Source organism: Cornus florida, unplaced genomic scaffold (assembly GCF_030987335.1).
Source record: "Cornus florida cultivar Cherokee Brave unplaced genomic scaffold, ASM3098733v1 CherokeeBrave_3.0.0_Hap2_Chr06, whole genome shotgun sequence".
In the NCBI taxonomy this organism is placed as follows: Eukaryota; Viridiplantae; Streptophyta; class Magnoliopsida; order Cornales; family Cornaceae; genus Cornus; species Cornus florida.
Window position 1 is genome coordinate 67,065 of NW_026775576.1, and position 23,926 is coordinate 90,990.

The 23,926-nt window shown below is 41.3% G+C and overlaps 1 protein-coding gene across 3 annotated transcripts in view; it reads right to left on the reverse strand.

Annotated features, from left to right (window-relative positions):
* The window catches only part of LOC132311042 (uncharacterized), an 84,073-nt gene that overhangs the window by 44,792 nt on the left and 15,355 nt on the right, over positions 1-23,926 (reverse strand). For all 3 annotated transcript variants that reach the window (XR_009482799.1, XM_059808732.1, XM_059808731.1), the window contains exons 5-6: positions 22,921-22,964; positions 7,354-7,442 (exon numbers count right to left, since the gene is read on the reverse strand). Coding sequence is in view for 2 of the 3 variants with exons in the window: in XM_059808732.1 (XP_059664715.1) it covers positions 7,354-7,442; positions 22,921-22,964 (133 nt within the window). In the remaining variant the exon portion in view is untranslated. The remainder of the gene's footprint in view (positions 1-7,353; positions 7,443-22,920; positions 22,965-23,926) is intronic.

Below are 23,926 nucleotides of genomic sequence, written 5' to 3' on the forward strand. Positions count from 1 at the left end.
GGTGGAGCTCTAACGCTACAAGCGGCGCATTTCAGCGCGTCGAGGGTGCCTTTCAGGCCGGCTGGCATGAACTCTCCGCATCCATACACGATGTGGCCGCCAAGTCCGACAACATGGTTCTTCAAGCACCCCCTATACCTAGGTTTCCTCAGCGCTGTGATCTTCATTTCAAAATCCATGTAAATATGGGAAATTATAAAAGATAGAAAAGAGGATAGAGCGAGAGAGAATTGGGAATCCTCAGTTTTGCGGGAGATAGGATTTGTGTGGGGAATCATCAATTTCTTGGACTTTTGCAGCAACTAGGGTTTGAGTGAGGAGAGAGGCTCTCTTGCTGCTAGGGTATGTATGGGTTAGACAAAGAGTGAATGAGGAAACTACACTAGGGCACATAGATGATAATGGGGGATGTGGGATTGGAGTCTGACAGTAGTAAAGCGCCCTCCTCTTCCTCTTTATCCTCAAACTCCATTAACACTTCTTTCACTAATACAACTACTAATTATATATAATCAATATAATTATATATAGAGAGCTGTAAGACATATATATTGTAACTGGCGATGAGACTTAACCGATTTTGGTGTAATTTGATTTGGGATGAGCAAATCCAAATTAAAATAGGAAACTAATTATGTGGGTGTGTGGCTGTATATAGTATGAACCCATAATGGGTTTAAACAAAATGGGTATTCTAAAACTAATTATGTGTATGTCCATATCTAAAACTAATTATGTATATGTGTATACATATATATAGTATAAATCTATTATAGGTTCAAACAAAATGGGTACCTATATATATATATATATATATATATATATATATATATGTTCAAACAAATGGGTATGTATATATAATGTGTGTGTGTGTATATATATATATATATATATATAGTTTTAGTGATATTTTAGTCTTTTTATCTGATTAAAGAATTGTTTTGACAAAGTTAAAAGGTATTTAAGTCATTTTACATTGTGTCATAATTGTGCAAGTAACGATTGGGGAATGAGTGACAAACAGAGCAAAAGTTTGTAACGTAAGTGATAGTTATTTTCGAAAGATGTTTGAGGGTGATATTTGGCCAAACCTGAGAGGGTGTTACTGAAATTAACCCAAAAAAAAAAAAAAAACACACACACACACACACATATCTAGTAGGTAAGTAGTATACATGTAAGAAAGCAGTTTTTAGAATTTGAAATATGATTTCGAATGAGAAATAGATTCATCGAAATTTCTAAGGTAAACAAATGCTCATCACTTGAGTCTAAGAATAACTAGGTTTAAAAAGGTCGACAATGGTATTTGATGAGTTATATCCAATGAATTTTAAACAATATATTCAACTACAAGATCAACAATGCCTGCAACAACCAGATGAGCAAAAATTAGACCATAAAATAAACATCGCATATGTTAACAATTAATAGATATTACTTCCTTTTTCTTTTCCCCTTTTTTCTTGATCACAAGTTTTGAATTACCAAACTCTTGTGAACAAGGCCTCATGGTCTAATCCATTTGCCTAGACCAATAGGTCAATGGTGAATAAGAAATAATGTGTGCAGGCTGGAGCTAAAGTATGTAAGATCTAAAGTATTTCATACCATCTTTCTATACTGAATTACCAGTCTAGTTATTCTTTTGAGAAATAGCTTCTTCCACTCTGCAATATTCTGATTTCATGATTTAAGCCGTATGGCACCTTACTCCTGTATTCGTGGTGACTTTCCTTAAGGAAAAGGAAAGAGGGGATCTTGGATCAAATGCACACAAGAATCTCTCCTATCCTTTCATTCTATCCCCCTACAAGGAGGGAGCAATAGTCGTATCAAAGGAATGAATCAAGAAACCATGAGTAGAAATATAAAAAAAGAAGAGAAATGAGAGAATTGCGTAAAGGCTTGAATGATATGAATACTCATTCACAGCTCTAGTATTTATAGAGAAAATGAGCACATGCTCATATTACAAAAAAGGAAACTAAATCAAATCAAAATCAAATCACAACTTATTCTAAAGCATATTCTATGGCATATTCTATAGCATAATCAAATCTCTGCTATTATGATAAGTCATACCATAAATCGTGGTATCATATATGCTATTATATGCATAGTCAAATCTCTGCTATTATGGTAAGTCATACCATAAATCGTGGTATCATATATGCTAACACTCCCCCTCAAGTTGGTGCGTGGATATCTGAAATGCCCAACTTGAACAATGCATTCTCAAACACAATCTTACTGACGCCCTTTGTAAGAATATCTGCAAGCTGCTGAGAGCTTGTGACAAATGGAGTTCAAATTTGACCAGAGATGATCTTCTCTCGAATGAAGTGACGGTCCACCTCTATATGCTTAGTCCTATCATACTGAACGGGATTTGCTGCTATGCTAATGGCAGACTTGTTGTCGCAGTAGAGTGAGAATGGAAGCGACACTGGAAGGCACAAGTCTGTCATCAAGGTTTTCAGCCAAAGCAACTCACCTACCCCAAGAGCCATAGCCCTATACTCTGCCTCCGCACTAGATCGAGACAACATCGTGCTTCTTACTGCGCCAAGTAACCAAGTTACCACCAATAGTGGTATAATAACCTGAAGTAGACCTCTTATCTGAAATTGATCCTGCATAATCAGCATCTGTCCAAGCCTCAACACGTAAGTAACCATAATTGGCAAACAAAATACGACCGCCTAGACACCCTTTTTAAGTAGCGAAGGATCCGAATAGCTGCATCAAGGTGAGGGGCACGAAGAGAGTGCATGAATTGACTCACGACACTCACGGCATAAGCAATGTCAGGTCGAGTCATGGATAAATAGATGAGCTTCCCCACAAGTCGTTGATACTGATCTAACAACCCCTCCCCCTCAGAATCAGCCAACCGATGATTCTGCTCAATCGAAGTATCAGCAGGACGAGCGCCAAGTTGACCAGAAGCAGAAAGCAAGTAAAGAACATACTTGCGTTGAGAGATGAAAATGCCAGTCTCAAAGCGAGCCACCTCAATGCCCAAGAAGTACCGTAGGGGACCAAGATCCTTAATCTCAAACTGACGGCCAAGATAGCCCTTAACCTCATCAATTCTGGTAGCATCATCGCCGATAAGAAAATATCATCGACATACACAATGAGAGCAACTGTCTTACCGCCTGAACGACGTAAAAACAAGGTATGATAAGCTGCACTTTGATGGAAACCAAACTTGAGCATAGCAGTGCCAAAGCGATCAGACCAAGCTCGAGGAGACTGCTTAAGGCCATATAGAGAACGACGAAGACGACATACCATACCAGAATGAGCATGAGAACGAAAGCCCGGAGGAGGAACCATGTACACCTCCTCCTGCAAATCACCATTGAGAAAGGCATTCTTGACATCTAACTGAAATAGAGGCCAAGATCGAATTGCAGCAACGGAAAATAAAACTCAAATGGTATTCATCTTGGCAACAAGGGCAAAAGTCTCCTGATAATCTATGCCATAAGCCTGAGCATAACCCTTGGCAACCAATCGGGCCTTGTAATGAGTAACTGACCCATCTGGATTATGCTTAACTATAAACACCTAACGACAACCCACAGCCTTTCGTCCAATAGGAAGCAGAACCATGTCCCAAGTTTGATTTTTCTCAAGTGCTTGTAGTTCTTCTGTCATAGCATCACGCCATTGAGGTTGTGCTAGTGCATCTGCAACACTAGAAGGAACAGGAACCGAGGGGCAACAGAAACAAGAAAACTCCGATAGGAGGGTGAGAGAACATAATCAGAAACAAAATTAGAAATAGGGTAAGTACAAGAACGTTTACCCTTTCAAAGAGCAATGGGGCGATCATCAAGCGAAACAATAGCTTGAGAAGGCGGAGATGGTGCCGAAGGAACAGGGCAGTCGATCGTGGGAGTAGAAGCTTGTACATGTTATCTCCGACTATAAACCTGTGAAAAAGGAACAATTCCCCATGCTGGAGGGGTATCACGGGGAGGAATCATAGAAGAAGAAACAGGTAATGGTAGAGGAGTTGAAGACGGAAGAAGGTGATCATCCATTATATTCAATGGGAACCATTCACTCTAAGAACCAACTGAACCACTTTAGTATGGTGTATGCTCAAAGAAAGAAACATCCATGAATATAAACTGCCGACGGCTGGGAGGATGGTAACACCTATAACCTTTTTGAGAGTAAGAATAGCCTAAAAACACACACTTCAAAGCCTTGGGGTCAAGCTTTGTACGAGTTTACCCCAACTGCTAAACAAAGCACACACACCCGAAGGCGCGGAGGAATCAAAAAAAGAGATGAATTGGGATGTAAGATTGAGAGTGGGGCTGCAAAATTAAGAATCCTAGAAAGAGTCCTATTAATGATGTAAACAGCGATAAGAACTGCATCTCCCCAAAATGACTGGGGAACATTCATGCCAATGCAGATTGCTCTGGCTAAGTCAAGGATGTGGCGATTCTTTCTCTCAGAACGACCATTCTGTTGAGGAGTTTTAACATTAGCCATCTGATGTTCAATCCCAAATTCTGTACATAACCGTTGTACCTCCCCATAAGTGTACTCTGTACCCTGGTCAGATCGGAATTTTTTAATGGTACGACCATATTGAGTATGAACCATTGTCATAAAATTTTTAAAAATGGTGTATACCTCATTTTTGGTTTTCATAAGATAAACCCAAGTAACACGACTATAATCATCAATGAACAACACGAAATATCGAAATCCAAGACTAGAAGTAACTGGGCAAGGACCCCACACATCTGAATGAACAAGATCAAAAGGTGTTAAAGCAGATTTATTACTACTAGCAGGATAATTGAAACGAACATGTTTAGCCATATGACATGTTTCACAGGATAAATCTGACACTGCTACGTTACAAAATAAGGAAGGAAATACATGTTTCAAATAACCAAAAGAAATATGTCCTAAACGCATGTGCCAACGCATAAGCTGGGCTTTATTAGATGAAACAATATTAGAAAATGAAGCTGAATGTGCTTGAGGTGACAAAGGAGCATCCAACAGGTATAAACCGTCCACTTCACGCCCACTGCCAATCGTCCGTTTCGACACCAAATCCTGAAAAATACAATGAGAGGGAAAGAACGTTACACTACAATTTAATTGTTTGGTAACGCTACTAACAGAAATAAGATTTGTAGTCAATTTTGGAACATGAAGTGTATTTGACAAAGTTAATGAAGGAGTAACTGATATGTGACCCTTCCCAGCAATGGAAGATGGAGAGCCATCCGCAAAGCGGACCTTGCGTTGGCCAGAGCAGATACTATAAGATTGGAAGAGTGAGGACATACCAGTCATATTGTCTGAAGCACCAGAATCAATGATCCATGGTGTTGAAGATGTAGATACGCTATGTGCAGACGCAATAGTACCTGAGTGGGCATAAGTGGAGGTTGGCTGAGATGATGCCTCCATTTGGTTGAAGAATTGCTTAAACTTGTCCAAATCAGCTTGAGTCAAGGTAACTATGGCAGAAGATGTAGAGGCAGGGTTGTCAAGAGTTGACAACGAGACTGGTTGTGTAACAGAATGTGCAGAGGATCGAGGCTGTTGTTTTTGTTGCAGTGGACGTCCATGTAGAGCATAACAACGAGATTTGATGTGACCAATTTTTCCGCAATGGTCACAACGTCCACATTGTCATCCCAGAGGAGGACCGGTGGTAGTGCTCTGAACTGACTGGGATGGTGAAGTTCCTGAAAGGTTGGGAACCCGAACTGCCATAGCAGAACGATCAACAGAAGCAACACCTAATGGATGAGTCCGACGGCTCTCATCTGACAACACATAGGAGTATGCATCCTCAAGAGTAGGGAATGAAGATAAGCCCAATAAATGAACACGAGCATACTCAAACTCGTCGTTCAACCAGGCAAGAAGCTAAAACACTCGATTCTTCTCCACAATTCCTGCATATAAAACTACATCATCTGGATCCTTCCAAGAGTGGAGGGAATCATAATATGACATCTCCTCCCAAATAGCACGAAGTTTGGCGATGTAACCTGAAACTGTCATGTCACCCTGAGAAATCCTGGTGATATCTCGCCCCAGCTGGAAAATTCGTGCATTATTCTGCCTCTGAGAATAAGTGCGTTGAACTGAATCCCAAATCTGCTTAGCAGTCTTCATAAACATATAGCCAACAGCTATGTTTGGTTGCATCAAATTGACTAGCCAAGACATAACTATAGCGTTATCTGCAAATCACTGTAGATATGCCTTCTCTGACTCAGCTGGCTCTTTCTCAGAACCAGTAATATAGCCAATCTTGCCTTTGCCACCAATGAACATCTTGGCAGACTGTGCCCAAATCAAATAGTTAGAACCATCCAACTTCACTGTAGTGATTTGAAGTCCTGGATTTTCTGATGAGTTGGTGGGAAAAATGGCACCACCACCCACAGAACGTAAGCCAAGAGAATTAACAATCGAGGACCTTGAATCTGCCATAATCTGTCACACAACAATAAAAAAACTCCAAAAACATCACAAATTCTGTTAATAAATCAAAGGGTCTCCTCAGACCATAAACAATAACAATGTCTCCTCAGACCATTCCCGAAAAATCCAAATACATACCTTTTTTAAGGAGCGCTGCCCGCTTACATATAGCCAGACAGCCTCCTTCTTAATATCTGGAACCTCTTTGTAAAGTAATTTTTTTTACCCAAGCCCTTCTGGGTATTGGAAACCAACTATCCCAATTTACCCAACCCTAGAAGAGTGAAAAAGAAATTGTAAAACTTAAAAATACCTGTTTTCGATCACAAAACAGCAACACAGAAAAACATGTGTAGGTAACGTCACACGATGTCACAAACAACTTAAGGTAGCTATCGCACAAGTAGCAAGGCTGCTGAAAGGTGTGGAAAGGTGCTGGCTCTAATACCAAGTAGAAATATATACAAAGAAGAGAAAGGAGAGAATTGCGTAAAGGCTTGAATAATATGAATTACTCATTCACAGCTCTAGTATTTATGGATAAAATGAGCACATGCTCATATTACAAGAAAGGAAACTAAATCAAATCAAAATCAAATCACAACTTATTCTAAAGCATATTCTATGACATATTCTATAGCATAGTCAAATCTCTGCTATTATGGTACGTCATACCATAAATCGTGGTATCATATATGCTATTATATGCATAATCAAATCTCTACTATTATGGTAAGTCATACCATAAATCGTGGTATCATACCATAAATCGTGGTATCATATATGCTAACACCATGAGACCATCAGAAAGACAAGAAAAACAGTTAAAAGTATTTAGTAAAATAAGGGAGGAAACGAACTCACTTGGTAAATCAACAAGTGATGGGAACAGTGGAAGAAATGATCCAGGAGACATCAATCCTGGAAACACCTTCAAAAATGATTTTTCTAATCTGCATGCAGGAGAGAATTGTAAAAGTTAGCCCGTACCCTCTGATGCATCACATGAGTAGATCATTGAATCAAAGTCATCTGCAGAACATTCTTCTAGATCCTCCTTTTGCATATACAATTTACGTGGGGAAAAAAAAACAATTTCATATTAAGAATGTGATTTTATTTATTGAATTTTTCTTCTTTCCCTGGTAAGAATTCATAATTGTATTTTAATTTTTTTTTTTTTTTTTTCAAAAAAAAAAAGGAGAAGAAAGATAAAAACTAAGAGGATGCAAAATTCTTCAACAAAGGAATTCACATAACAAGGCAGAAAACATAGAAAGAGAAATTACTACATCTGGAAAGAAAACCTCCTCTGCCTACCATCCCCAATAAACTCAAGGAGGATTGAAGTGTCCTCCAGAATGCTCAAAAGTGGATGACCTGTTTTTTGCCATAACGAGGACATCCTCATTACATGATCTGAGATTGAACTAACATCCTCTTGAGTATTATTAATTGTTAAATTTATGATGGAAGGAACACGTGCCTAATAGTTGAACAGCTAACCCTTAATCCAGACTTGTTTATAGTTCACTGACTGTTCTGCATTTGGAAAGATTGTATCAAAGGTGTTAATATTGCACAGAGAAGAGAAGAAGAAAACAGTCGTGTTCTGTAATGCATAATTGAATATTACAGAATGTCGTATTACAAAGAAAAGGATAAAGTGATAAACCCAACTAAAAATAAAGGAAAAGACAAAGCTACCCTTACCCTAAAAATATATAAAATATAACAAATCTCTAACAAAAGGAACACGATATTTTAATCAGAAAAGAAATTTTTTGTGAGAATTATAAGCAACTATATTATTTCTGAATTAGTATCAAGAGGATTTCTTTGATAAGCATAAGTATCTCTTATCCCCATGATTGCAATGTATAAAAAGTAATATGCAGATATTAATTGTATCTTCTTGGTTCAGTTCCCATCTAGTTAAAGATTTATGAGTGTCCTATACATTATCACATTAAGGTAGCAGTTTCGAAGGTTTGCCCGAAGTTTTCCAGACCTTTATTCCTGGATGATCTCTCTTTGTCCATGAGAGGGTCCAATTTCTTCGTGTAATGGTGGAGATAGATATTTACGAGGCTTTACCAGAAACCCTACCTATTACTTTACCTGGCGATGGATAAATGTTTTGCTCGGTTTGAGAATGAATGGAGACCTTAGTTATGAAAGCACTGTCACTAATCAAAAAAAAAAAAGTTATGAAAGCACTGTCGGATAATTGACCACAATAGTTCTCAATGCCCTCGGAAGGTTATTGCCGATGCTAAATAAAAGAAGGTAAAGAAGTATGTTGTTAAGATTAATGGTAAACTTATGGAGGAAACTGATCATGGCAATGTGGGTGAGGCTAATGTGGCTGCTCCTGGGGGGGTGTGTGGGAGAGGGGGTTGCTGAGGATGTTCCTTGGCTCTGAACAAGGGCTTAATCAGAAATCCTCGATAAGACAGTAGCTGTTTCCGCTCAGCTGATATCTCAGAAATTATCTGACGCATCTGTGAGGGCTAGAAGGTCTGGTAAGATAATTGATGTCCCTGCTCATCAGATCAATTAAGAACCATCTCGTGCTGCTTCTGGGCTACTTGCTAGGCCTGATGTTCCCAGTTCTAATAAGTCAATTGATGTCCCTGTTCAACAAATTACTCAAGATTCATCTGTTGGAATTTGTGGGCTCCTTGCTAAGGTGAATGTGGCCAATATGTCTTTTGCAAAGCCTAATGCTTCTGTATCTCATGGTGCTTCATATTTTCCCAGTACTGGCAGCACAGCTCATGTGACAGATGATACTTCTTTGCTTCCAGCTGCAAAGACTTAAATGAGAAATGAGGGGAGCAAAAGAAGAATGTGCAATTGCAGATAACTTAGAGAGTTACTATCGGGAAGGTAGCTGGTGGAGCTAATCCACCAAATTTGAAGTTTTAATGATTGGAAGCTGGAATGTTAGAAGTCTCAACACAGTTAAAAAATGGTTATTTCAGCATCAATTTGCTCTTGTACTTTTTAATATTATTTTTTTTTTATGAGTAAAGAATTATAGAAACAAGCACTTATGCAGGGAGCGCATCCCACAAAAACTACACAAGGACCAAATAACCCAACAAAAAAATAGAACATAGTATAGAGAACTTAAGCGCCCCTATAGGAGTTCCTCGAGATCTTTTGCTATTTTGTTCCTTCCACAAGCTCCACCAAATACACAAAGGCGCCACCCTCAAAAAGTCTCAGGCTGGGGAACTCACTGTACATCCTCTCCAAAACTCTATCAAGCTCCTCGGAGACTGAGGCATGACCCACAGAAACACAAACAAGCCCAAGAGCATCAACTGTCCGAGCCACTAGGCAATGCAAAGCAAGATGATCTACCTTCTCCTCATCTCTCTTGCACGTACAACACCAATTCACAACTACTCCTTCTCAGGCTATCCAGTGTAGGATCCTCCCCAAAACTGTCGTCCTGGCGAAGAAGCCCCACCTTGAGAAGAGCCTTGCTGCCTTGGTGCGCCATCCGGCCTTCCATTGGATGGTAGGCCCCGTAGCACCCGAAAGGCATCTATAAAAAGAGTGAACGTCAAACCACCCCTGAGAAGAACCAACATGAGCCTAGCCCAAAATTTTTCGGAAATTGCAATTCAATACGTGCTTGGGTGAAAAATTAAAAATTAAGAACACGAGCCCGGAAATTGCAATTCAATCCGTGTCAGGCAACCCGAAGCCCAACCCAAGCAGATCCCGAATTACAAAACCCGACGAACAAGAAGAACCCCGATATATATATATATGTATATATATTTATGTACAATATTGTATATAAAGATGTATAATATTTGTGTTGGTTGCATGTGATTGATAATTTAGTGGTGTCACTTGGTATTATGTAATCACATATTAAACTTTTTAGTTTGATGTATTTGTTATGAGTAGTGATAGAGAAACCGAAACAAACACCCGAAAGAGTTATCGAATGTGACATGGTTTGGCCACGTAAGGCCATCTAAATAAAAATTTCTCTATGCGATAAAACTGAAAAAAAAAATATATATATATACAGACTCTCTACTCTCTCTCACACATACACAGTGCTTCACTTCCCTTCTTTACTGCAAAACTTGGAGAGAGAAAAACAGGGATGAAAGAGACTCTGTAGATAGAAACAGGGAATCAAAGTGCCTACGCTTTAACTCTCAAATCGATTATTTTTGGGTCTCATCTCACACACATACATAGTATGTACAAGTATAAAGCTCTTGACCCAATTTCTATATTTTTTGTGAACACAATCTTACAAGAAATTGACTACTTCAGGTTTTATCTCTTTACATGTGTGTTTTGTGTGTGAAATATCTGACCCAAGAAGAACAAGAAACCAAGATATGCTTTACACTTCAAGATCCAAAAACCCATTCGAAGGACGAGTCCAAGAAGATCAAGAAATCCCTACCATCATGGTGATGGGGTCGCCGTAGTCATGCCCTCAGGGGATCAATGTCCGGTCCGGTGTATATTACTGAAAGCCGGAGTGGGTCACCACCAACCGGTCGTCATCGGAGTCACTTAGCGGAACCCAAACACCATCGTGGATGTGGCAAGTGGAGTTACCGTACATGAGCCGTCCATGGATTTGATCTGATTTTTATTCTCTCACGTGTAGAGAGGACGTTGAAAGATTCTGACGTGACTAGGCCACATCAAATTCAGTGCTCATTCGGCGCCAATTTTCGGTTCCTTTATCATTATTCATTTGTTATTTATGTCATGTCAATATCTTCAATTATTTCATTTGTGAAAAAGTTAAAAAGTTTATTCATTTGTTATTATAACAACCCAAATTCTAACTAGAGTAAGCCCAATTCAACCCGAAATTTTAGCCCGAATTCAACCCAAGCTTAAAAAATGACGGATGGATGGCCTCGGGTCATTAGCTCGGGTTGGGTTTGGCTAGGGTTAAGGATTTCATACCTCGAGTTAAGCCACCAACCTGCCCAAGCCGCTCGACTTGCACCCCTAATCCCAAATACGAGAGGGAAAGAACTAACCTCAGAACCTAGAATGTCAACCAAGTCAAAAATTCCGTAACCTCCCCCACCGGGACCATCACAACCTTCCCAAAATTGACCTTCAAGCCAGAGACAAACAAAAAGCACACCAGAACACATCGAAGATACATCAACTAAGCACATCACCATAACAAAAGACAATACGGTTAATTTCAATTACACACCCTGAGGTTTGGACAAATCTTACATGGAGACACCTTTCAAAAATAAGTATCACTCAAACCTCAAATCACTTTTCCGACACTTTTACCGTTAAAAAGTGTGTAATAACAATTTTACCCTCAATTTTTTAATCCGCTTCAATAAAAAATATATCCACAAATTTAAAGGACAAAAATGCCCTCATTATTACTGACACAAAAGGATTGCCAGATTCACCAACATTTGAACCAGTCGGACTATCTTCTTTACATCACCACTCTCCAATCACTTCAACAGCACCTGAACCGACCGTTCATCTCCACCGCCGCCGCCGATTAACGCCGTGTGCTTCCTCTTCAACGTCGAGTTCCAGTGATTCTTGATCATATTATCTGCAACCATTGTAGGGATCTCGCAATTGCCGCCCACTTGTTCCCGAACCTCGCGTGCACTTGAATAATAATAATCTTGTCCTCCTCCGGCATGAAGGCACAGTGCTCCACCTCCGGCGAGAGCTGATTACACCATTGGAGACGGCACGACTTGCCGGACCGGAATCGATCTCTCTTATCTCCCTCTCCACCGGGCGTTGCCCCCACCACCACCACCACCACAAGAAAGACTTGGGGTTGATTTATGTCGGTGATAGCTTGATTTGCATGAATTTGGGGTTGATTTGCATTGGAATGACTTGATTTGCAAAGTGAAATTTGGAAATTTCTTGTGCAAGGTATGGATTAATTTGTGGATTTGGCTTGTGGGAGATGAAATCACCTCATGTACAGTATACTATCTCCATCTCTCTCATTCACTCCAAATCATTGAATGTCTTTAGTCCACCCATGTACGATTGACTACTCTATATAAACCCATTATGTGTAAATCCAATATGTTGATAAAAAAATATATAAACTCACTCTGGGTTCATACTTTATACATATATATATACACACATATGTAGTTTTCCTATTCTAATTAGGATTCCTTCTTTTTTTTTTTTGATAAATAAAAGAATATTATTAAAAGACGCTCAAGAGGGGAGCGAAACCCAAGGAAATACAAAAGAGCACAAAGGACTCAAGCCTTCATAGAGGCCAAAAAATCAACAATTTCCCCCAACGATCTATGATCTCTCCCTGAAACCCAACAAAAAAGAGTTGAAATAATCGAGAATTTAAGCACCGAAATCAACATCGCCTTTCCTTCAAAGTATCTCCTATTCCTTTCAAGCCAAATACACCACCACACACAAAGCGGCGTAGCTCTCCACGCATCCTGACTGAGAGCCCCCACATGGCAACCTCTCCACATCTCAATCAACTCTTTAGTAGATCCTGGCATAACCCAATAAAACCCAAATAAGCCAAGCATCAAATCCCAACACTCTCTAGCCAAAGAGCAATGAATAAGAAGGTGATCCACATATTCCTCATCACGAAGACAAATATAACAACGATTGACCACCACCTGGCTTCTCCATCTCAAATTATCCTGGGTTAAGATCCTACCCAGAACCAAAGTCCACACAAAGAAAGCCACTTTGAGAGGAGCCTTAGAACGCCAAACAGACTTCTAAGGAAAACGAACTCCAGGATCAAAAGAGAGGCACTTGAAGAAAGACCTCACCTCAAAACGCCCCTTGGAGTTTGCGACCCAATACCAACAATCTGAATCCTCCACCACAATCCTCTGGCGATATAACAACTCCAAGAGACGAATTGCCTCATCAATCTCCCAATCCTGAAAGGCACGCCTGAATCGAACATCCCAAACCAATCTCCCATTATCAAGATGATAACAGTTAACCACCAAGGCCTGCCTATCCGAAGCAATCCTGTAAAGCTGAGGAAAGGTAAGAGCAAGAGGAGCATCACCACACCACACATCCTCCCAAAAACAAATCCTCCTCCCGTCTCTAAGACGAAACCGAATGTGCTTGGAAAAATCATCCCAACCCTTCCGAATAAATTTCCAAACTCCCACCCCCCGAGGATTTCTAACTTCCAAAGAGCTCCACCCTCCTCTCCAAAACAACAAGCCACAACCCTCCTCCAAAGCCAATGTCTCTCCACACCAAACCTCCACAACCATTTTCCAAGAAGGGCCTTATTAAAGGGCACCAATCTACGAAGACCCAGCCCACCATTCCGAATAGGCCTGCATCCTGATCCCATCTCACCAAATGGAACTTAAACTCTTCACCTCTGCCCCCCCACAGAAAATTACGCTGCAACCTCTCAATCCTCTCCGCAACTGAAGATGGAATCTGAAAGAGAGATAAAATAAGTGGGAAGGCTAGAGAGGGTACTCTTAATCAGAGTGACCCTGCCGCCCTTGGAAAGATACTGCTTCTTCCAACCTGCCAATCTTCTCTCAAATCTATCCACAACTGGATCCCAAATCCCCACACACCTCGAAGGAGCTCCCAGAGGCAAACCTAAGTAAGAAATGGGAAAAGCACCAGTGCGACATCCAAGGATGTCAGCAAAAGTCTCAATCTCAGGAACCTCCCCAACCGGCACCAAAACGCTCTTGCCCACATTCACCTTAAGGCCGGAGATGACTTGGAACCAAATCAAGACACATCTCAGATATCTAATCTGGGACACATTCGCATCACAAAGAACTAGAGTGTCATCAGCAAACATCAAATGAGAGATCTCCAACTGAGAAGCAGCATCCCTGCCTACCCGAAAGCCTCTCACAAGACCCAAATCAGCAGCCCTTCACATCAATCTAGTAAGGGCCTCCATCACAAGCAAGAACAAGAAGGGGGAGAGAGGATCCCCCTGTCTCAAGCCCCTTAAGCTAGAGAAAAAACCGGTAGGAGCACCATTAACAAGGACCGAAAAGCAAGCACTGGAAATACAAAACTGAATCCATCTCCTCCACCTAACACCGAACCCCATCCTCTCCATCAAGTACAGAAGAAAGCTCCAACTCACATGGTCATATGCTTTCTCAATGTCCAACTTACAAAGAACACCCGGGACCCCACTACGCAATCTGTAGTCCACACACTCACTAGCAATAAGGACTGAATCCAAAATCTGACGGCCTCCTACAAAAGCATTTTGAGAGTCCGAAATGATACCATCCAAAACTTTCCTCAATCTAGAAGCGAGCACTTTGGCAATCAACTTGTAGATACAACCCACCAAACTAATAGGGCAAAAATCCCTCACATCCAATGCCCCCCCCCCCCCCCCCCCCCTCCCTTTTCGGAATAAGAGCAATGAACGTGGCATTCAAGCTTTTCTCAAAAAATCCTCGAGAATGGAAAGCATGGAAGGTGCCCATCACCTCTCCTTTAACCACCTCCCAGCAATCAAGAAGAAACCTCATGGTGAAACCATCTGGACCTGGGGCCTTATCCCCATTGCAGCTCTTCAAAGCAATCAGCACTTCCTCCTCAGAAAAAGGCACCTCCAAACCCAAGCACTCCTTCTCAGAAATAGAGGCAAACTACAACCCTTCAAGCAAAGGTCTCCACTCAACAGTCTCAAAGAACAACTTCTCAAAGAACTCTGAAATTCCTTTGCAGATGTCCTCCTCCTTACAAAGAGTAACTCCCTCAACCCGAATCCTCCCTATGTGATTTCCTCTTCTATGAGCATTGGCCAATCTGTGGAAAAATTTCGTGCTTCTATCCCCCTCCTCGAGGCATAAGGCTTGCCTCCACGAGATCTCCTCCATGATAGCAATCTCAGAAAACTCGGCCTTGCACTCTGCCCTCCTAAGCTTCAAAGCTTCCACCAAATCCCCTTGACCCTCCATACGGTCAATAGCCGCAATCTCCGTAAGAACCCGATTTTTTCTCCATTCCAGATTCCCAAAGACCTCTTTATTCCAAGTCTTAAGATTCTCCTTTAAAAGACGCAATTTACCTGCAAGTAGATGACTAGGAGTACACACCACACCATACCCCTCCCACCAAAGACGAACCCGCTCAAGAAAGCCCTCAGCCCGCAACCACATATTCTCAAATCTGAAAGGAGATCGTCTACTGCACAACCCGCCACAATCCAACGACAACGGAACATGGTCAGAGATAGGACGAGGCAACGATGCTTGAACAACTTCCGAGAACCTCTCCTCCCACTCCCCCGACACAAGGAATCTGTCAATCCGGGAAAGGGTAGGAGGGGTACGGCCACTGGACCATGTAAACGGCCCTCCAACCAAAGGCAAATCAACCAACCCGAATTCATCAATAAACTCCAAGAAAGCCACCATATCAGACGTCCACCTACCACCCGTTGACCTCTCAAAAGGAGAGCGAACCACATTGAAGTCCCCACCAATACACCAAGGCAAACACCATCGACTTCTGATCTCCCCCAACTCCTCCCAAAGCAAGGGGTGCACACCAGCCTCCGAAGGACCATAAACACCCGAAAAAACCCAATTAAAACCATCCTCAACCAAAGCAAGAACACAAGAAACAGAGAAGTGCCCCACCTGAGCCTCCACTTTAGACACCTCTCTGTTATCCCACATGATCAAGATGCCCCCCGAGGAACCAATAGCATCCAAAGCAATCCACTCCACAAATCTCCCACCCCAAAGACTCCTCACAATCCTATCAGACATCGAAGAAAATTTGGTCTCTTGGAGACATACCACATGACCCCGACCTTACGAATAACCGACTTCACCACTTTCCTCCTAACCGGATCATTGAGACCCCGGACATTCCATGAAAGAATTTGTAACTTTATAGGGAAACACTTTAGAAAGCAAACCCTCCCTTCCTTCCACAACCTCTCCATCCTGATCTACACCCCCTATTTCTCCTTTCATACGTGATAAAATCATTGGGGCTTTGCAACACTGTCTCCCCTCTCTCCTCCTGCAACCTTATCTTACCACCTGTTTTTTCCTGAAAATGAGAATTAAGGACATCATTAAACAAACACAGAGCCTCATCCACTCTGCCCTCAAAAGAAACCCCCAACAAAGGACCCACTTCCAATCCCTTCTCCCTTACCCACTCCTCCTCAAGATCATTCACTCCGACAACATTCGAGTTGCTAACCCAATTACCCCCAGGCGAAACAACAGCCAAATTCACTGCTTGTTCCAAGTCTTCCCATGGAATCATGCCCGAGTCACCATCCAGAGAAGAACCTGCAGCTCCCTCCCAATCATCAAGAACAGAAGAGGAATGCGAGCAAAACTGTGAAACAGGCTCCTCCTCTGTCAAAACTCCTCCTGAATCACCAAGAAAGCCTTTCGACGCCAAATGGTCCCGTATCTCCTTCAACAGAAAGGCAGCCGTATCATCATCAAGCTTCACCTTCACATCCCGACCAACACAAACTGGAACTCCCTCGCACGAACCTTCACCTTGCCGAGAGAAACCAAGTCTAAACCCAGAATCACCATCATGTCTGTCCACAAGAACGGAGTCCCTCTCACCCTCCGATTCTTTAGAGAACGAAGCAGAAGCTGTCCCACCCTTCACCCGTTCCAAAGACATTGTCGACTCCCCCAAAAAAGGAGAAGAAGATGAAGAGAAACACGGTTTAATAGGAGAAGAACCAGAAGGAACTGAAAACATACCCGATTCAAAACCGGATTGAGAAGATACCACCCATTTTTGCTTATCCTTTCGTGACCATTTCTTACGAAAAGCGGGAAGGATCACCTTTTTCTTCGGCAACCGACGTCTCAGGACCGGAACCTTCACTCGCCGATCAACATTCGTTCTCGTTTTCATCGACCCAGCAACACAAGGAACTCTATCATCTCGCAAGGAGGGCAAGGGCTCAAACCTGTTAGACACCGGCCCAGATCCACAACTCGGCCCACCTTTTAATCCCGCAGACCCGTCAACATTAACTTCTTTAGAAGACTGGACGCTCGGCCCACCAACCACAGCACAAGGAACTTGCACATCACATTCAGATCCCAAAGAAACAGAACTAGGCCTCTTAGAAACTGAAATAGGCCTTTCAGGCCCAACAAGCGGCCCAACAGACTTAGGCCCACCATTGCAAGAGATAGTAGCCTCGACACCAAGCCTTCCAACAGGCCCAACTGAATGGGAAGCCAAATTTGAAGTGAAATTTGAATTGACTGTGGGGACAGCTGGCTACACATATACAGACTGAGAGCTCTAGAAAGTCCTGATTCTCTCTTCCCAAAATTGGTGCTTTATATAAACCCATTCTTTATAAACCCAATCTGTTGATAAAACATACTTCATATATATATAGATATGTATATAAATAGACAAAAGAAAAAAAAAAATTACAAATAAAATGATTAATGTTGTTCTATTGAATTGTTTTATCTAAACAAAAACAGATACTATTGTAAAGTTTTATATATATACACAGATACTCCAATGGGTTCTTTGGTCACTTAACATGGGTCCTATGGGGTAATTAAGGTAACAATTTTTTTATAAGTTAACACAAAGTCAAAAGGGTAACAATGTCATTTTACATTCAAAAAGTGTTCTAACACTACTAAAAGTGATGTTTAGGGTGTTATTGAAAAACGAACCAAACATTTGTAATGTGAGTAATAGTTATTTTCGAAAGATGTCTCCGTTTAAGATTCGTGCAAACCTCAGGGGTGTTATTGAAATTAACCCATATTAATAATATTTTCTTTAAACAATAAATGGGAAATCTCGAGCTGAGTTGAAGGGCCCCTCCTTGAACCCTCTAATGAAACCGAACTCCACGGCTCTCCTCATCAACCGGCTAAGAGCCTCCATCATAATAATGAACAAGAATGGAGATAACGGATCCCCCTTCCTCAGACCCCAATAGCTATTGAAAAATCCTATCGGAGACCTATTCACAAGAACCAAGAACCTCAGAGAAGAGAAATACAACTCATCCACCTCCTCCATGTCTCCCCAAAGCCTATCCTCTCCATCAGATATCATAAGAAGCTCCGACCACATGATTACAAAAGGAATCTCATGGTAAACCCATCCAGCCCTGGGCTTTGTCCCCATTGCAACTCTTCAACACTAATAGCACTTCCTCTGCTCTAAAAGGTCCCTCCAAACTACCTCTATCTGCCTTGGAGATTGGATTAAAATCCAAACCCCTCAACTAACGGTCACCAGCTAGAGCCCTCCGAATATAACCTCTGATAGAACAAAACAACCCCCTTACACACCTCTTCCTCCCTCCACAACTCCTCCCCATCCACCCCGATCCTCCCTCTATGATTGCTTCTCAGCTAAGCATTTGTGAGCTTATGGAAGAACTTCGTATTCCGGTCACCCTCCTTAAGCCATAGGGCTTTAGATTTCTGTTGCCAAGGGATCTCCTCCATCGTAGCAGTCTCCACTTAGCACTCCTACCTCGGTCCCTCGTAGTCCTTCCAACTCCTCGAGGCCCCCACCCCCTCCTTGTGGTCAAGCTCTTAGAAAGTCTTGATATCTCCCTTCAAAAGACGGAGCTTGTTCACAAGGATATAACTCGGGCTGCCACTCACCGTGTATCCCTCCTACAATATCCTCATTCTCTTCTTGAAATCCTCCACTCAAAGCTATATGTTCTTAAATCTAAACAGAGCTCCTCTTCTGCATGTTAAATATAAAAGAGAGTATAGAACTCTATATTGTATTGATGTATAAGATGTGTAATACAATAGTACATGGGGGTTTATATAAGAGAGATCATATGTGGAGAGCAAGCCATTACCATATAAGGTAATGTTATATATGGTAATGAGGGTAGGTTAAGACAGCTACTATATAAAGTAATTCTATATATGGTAATGATATATTATAGAATATATTCTAACAATACATGGTAACAATATATTATAGAATATATTCTAACAGCCCCCCTCAAAGTCAAGGTGGGTTATATGAAGCCATCTTGAGTTTAAAGACAATCCTTTCACCCTGATGTATCTGACGTGGCACTAATGCTAACGTGGTTAATGACATGGCAATTGAAGTGGCAGGTGACTTGGCACTACTGCTGGTAATTTACCATAAGTAATTGAAGTAATTGAGCGTGAGAGCCAAATGAATCAAAAGATTTATGTTTGGTTCAGGAAGGGATTATGGAAGTTTTTAAATGAATGGAAAGATAATCTACTTTCATTAAGTGATTTATTAGATAATCGGAAACAGATGATCTTAAATACTATTCAAAATTCAGAAGAACTACGTGGAGGATCTGCTGCGTGGCAACTGACGTGATAGGTGACGTGGCACAAGTACTGGCACCATTGCAGAATGTGTCTGACGTTGCAACAATGCTGACATGCCAGGTAACGTAGGGTGGATCTGTGAAGATCTTGGAGGTAGGTGCGGAGCGTGAATAGGTTGATGTTGCCATCCCCGGTGGTAACTACTATAAACTGATGGGTGATGAATTTGTGAAGATTCACCACGTTGAAGGCATGTGTGAGCGCATCATGACCACTAATGGCGTGTAGTGGTGCGTGTGAGCGCAAAATGACCACTGATAGCGCGTGGTGGCGCGGTGACGAAGCGCGTGGTGGCGCGGTGACGGAGCTAATCCGACACGTTGAAGTGCGGGATTACCGCTGGTGCGCGTGAAAGCGTATGGAAGAGTGAGATTACCACTTGAGGTGCATGGTGGCACAGTGACGTAGCTGATCCAACACGTTGAGCATCTCTGAACGAGGCATCTCGTTAAACAACGAGGCTTCCCTATATGGGACATCCCTAGGTGGGGCTTCTCTAAACGAGGCATCTTGTTGGGTTTCCCGAAAGAAGACTTCGACAAAGAGGCTTTGCTGGCGGGGCATATGGATATCTTGGAGTGCGGAAGCGTGAGTTTGCTGGTTGACCGCTGCCGCCGAGGATGGGGCTAATGGTGCCATCCCCGGTGGTGACTACGATAAACTGGTAAATTGTTTACCAGAGATTGAAAAACTCTGATACCATGTTAAATATAAAAGAGAGTATAGAACTCTATATTGTATTGATGTATGAGATGTGTAATATAAGAGTACATGGGGGTTTATATAGAAGAGATCATGTGTGGAGAGCAAATCATTACCAATGAAGCATAGCCAATGCCGCTTGAATCACATCCGAGAATTTCTCCTCCCAATCTCTGGATAGCAAGAATCTATCCAAACGAGGTATGGTATGAGACTGCTTGCCACTCGACCATGCAGGTTGTCCATTTTAATGGATATTCTCCAACGGAAAGTCAATCAACTGGAAGCCATCAATAAACTCTGAAAATTAGTCCATTGCCATTGTCCACCTCCCTCCAAAGGATCTCTAAAACGGGAATCTAATCACGTTAAAATCCCCTCCCACGCACCAAGGAATAAGCCGTCTCCTCCGAACCGAGTCCAACTCCTCCCACAAGCAAAGGTCTCACCCCATCATCTACAAGCCAATAAACTCCGAAAAAGACCCCTGAAAACCATCTTCCATGGAAAAATCACAAGAGACAACACTTATCAAAAAAAATCACAAGAGACAAAGAAGCAACCTCTCCACACATCTCACTTAGACACCCATCTCCAATCCCACATCAAAAAAATACCTCCTGAGGTGCTCGTTGCCTCCAAAGCCTCCCACTCCACAAATCTCCCTCCTCAAAAGTTTTTGACCACTGTATCTAAGACTAAGGCTAACTTCTTCTCCTGCAATCACACCACATGAGCGCCCCATTTCCGCATTACCAACTTCACCACCTTCCTTTTGTCCAATTCATTAAGACCACAGACATTCCAAGACACTACGCAAAATTGCATGGGCACATTATAGAGTTCCCATCCCCCTTCCTCCCTCCTTTATCCCTCCCCTTCTCATCCCCGTTCTTCCCTTCATAGTTCATATACGAAATGAGATTCCGTAACTTCCTCTCTCCCCTCCAAGTAGGGTTCATCTTCTTTTTAACCCCTTCTAGTCCTCATCAGAAAAACTCCGTCGCCCAATCTTTGTTCCCTTAAAAAGTCACCCCCAAACATTTACTTGCATCCCCTATATTCTCCCTCACCCGTTGCTCCCCATTCACCCCATCATCTATCCACCCTCTCAGGACACACCACGGCCAAAAATTCCAACAGCCCCACCCCATCAGTACCTCCCTCTTCCCAAAGCGCTAAATCCATGGAGCAATTGAATAGGAAATGTGGCAGCTCCTCCCTAAATTCCCTGAGTTTATCAACTAACTTTCCCCAAACTGTTGAACAGGACCCGTCCACATCCTCATCATCAAACAAAGGATGCTTCAAGCCCTTCAGATTTCTGTGAAGACGCAGCACTTTAAGTAAAATCGTTGCTGACTCGTCACTCAATCCAAGACTCCAAGTTGAAAAACACGTCCCCCCACACACAGTAACAGTCTCATCTACGCTTCTACTCTTATGTGTCACGTTTGTGTTAGGTCGCTGAAGCTCCATAGACTTGGACCTGTCATCAACCAACTCGTCACTCAGGTTTGTGAGAGGGTATACCGTTGTTTGGGTTTGGGTCTTGATGGATGGTGATAGGTTGTGATGGATGGCAACGGCTATGGCTTCTAGGGTTTGCTTGAGGTGTGAAAAGTGTGACGCTTGGATCCTTTGCTCTTACAAAAATTGAATCTTTCGCTCTGGTACCAAACTGATGTAGGACGGGTGGGGGTGCTTCGATATCAAAATTGACCAAGAATGAGAGAGAAGAGAATGGAGAAAAGAGAAGAGAGAAGAAGAAGAATAAGGGAGAAGAAGAATGAGGGGGCAGAAATCACTGTAATCTCTGTATATTCAATAATTAATCATCAAAAGGTGTCTTTCACAATGTACATTGAGATTATTAGAACTTTCTCTTATAGTTAAATCACTACCATTCATGCTTGTTTTTATACTGGAACTATCACTTTTACAACTATTTCTACTTTCACCACAATTCCTACTACAAAAAATAAAGCCCTAAAATACAAATTATTGAAATAAACTAAATTAAAACATCATTAAAATAATAATTAATTAATAATAAACAGACAAAAATCGCTAATTCTATCCATCTTTTCCATGTCTCCAACAGTAAAGCCAAAACGCATGCACGTCAAGCTCTCGGACCAAATCTGGTTCTCGTTCACGTATCTTTACTTACATTATCAAAATTATGCTAATTTTAGTATTTCCTTTCACCCAATATAACCTCCACTGTTTTTCATATAAATAAAACTAATTAGAAAGTAAAAGTATTTCTGCTTGATTAAATATTTCTATTTAAAAAAATATAATATAAGGTTGACATAGAAGAGCTTACGTTTTTCCATTCCATGCAATCAGCTTCAGCAGTAAGGGATAAAACTGCAAATGAATTATTGAGACAAGGGGGCATTATTTTATAACAAAAAATTTAAAACCAAAGTCCATCATTGACACAAATCAGAAAGAAAATTTTGAGTCATAAATAGTACAACTACATATTTTCTCGTCAACACATACCAACATTTAAGAGATCATCAACAGAATTAGTCTAGAAAAGATGCAGTTATTGACATCTAGCTCTTGAAAGCAATGAGAATTACTATCCATAAAAGTATAACCACGGATATAATTTTAATTTTTAATTTTTAATTATCAATGACATGAACCCATGTAACTATAATTTTCAAGTTTGAAAGAAGCATAGTGCATATAGAGGTCAGGACTCAGCTGATACCAAATAGCTAGCATTAGCCTGTCCAATCAATCATTTAAACAGAACTAGATGTTCCTGGTTTGTATTTGGATGAGCTTGGTGAACATGCATGAGCTACTTACTAGCAATAAGAAATGAAGTAATTGTAAGAAGTTAGAGGCGACACTGAATTAGGAGGATATGATGATATAAAAAGACCAATTAATGCACCGATGTAGAGTGACTTGATTTAAGATGGTATTATGAAGACAATGGGAATGCCAACAACAATAACATGAACCAGCATGGTGATGAAAACCATTCAGGCATGTTTTAGTTGCTGAACATACATGTTTTAATCAGGCCATCTGTTAGGACCACCTAACACAGACAGTAATCAGGCTGCAGCATAAGAACTCAAGTCATTCTTGCATAACTCAGTATGGTCCAACTAACATTTTTTTTTTTTTTTGATAAGTATGGTCCAACTAACGTTGAACCATATAAAATTCAATCCATCGCAAAAAATTCACTTTCCTTGGATCACTGGAACTCTGTATGTTGTAAAGAACAATAAAATTACCTCTATTGCTCTAGTTAAAAGTCTATGTATCCACATGTTTCTAATCAAAATAACACATTCAACAAT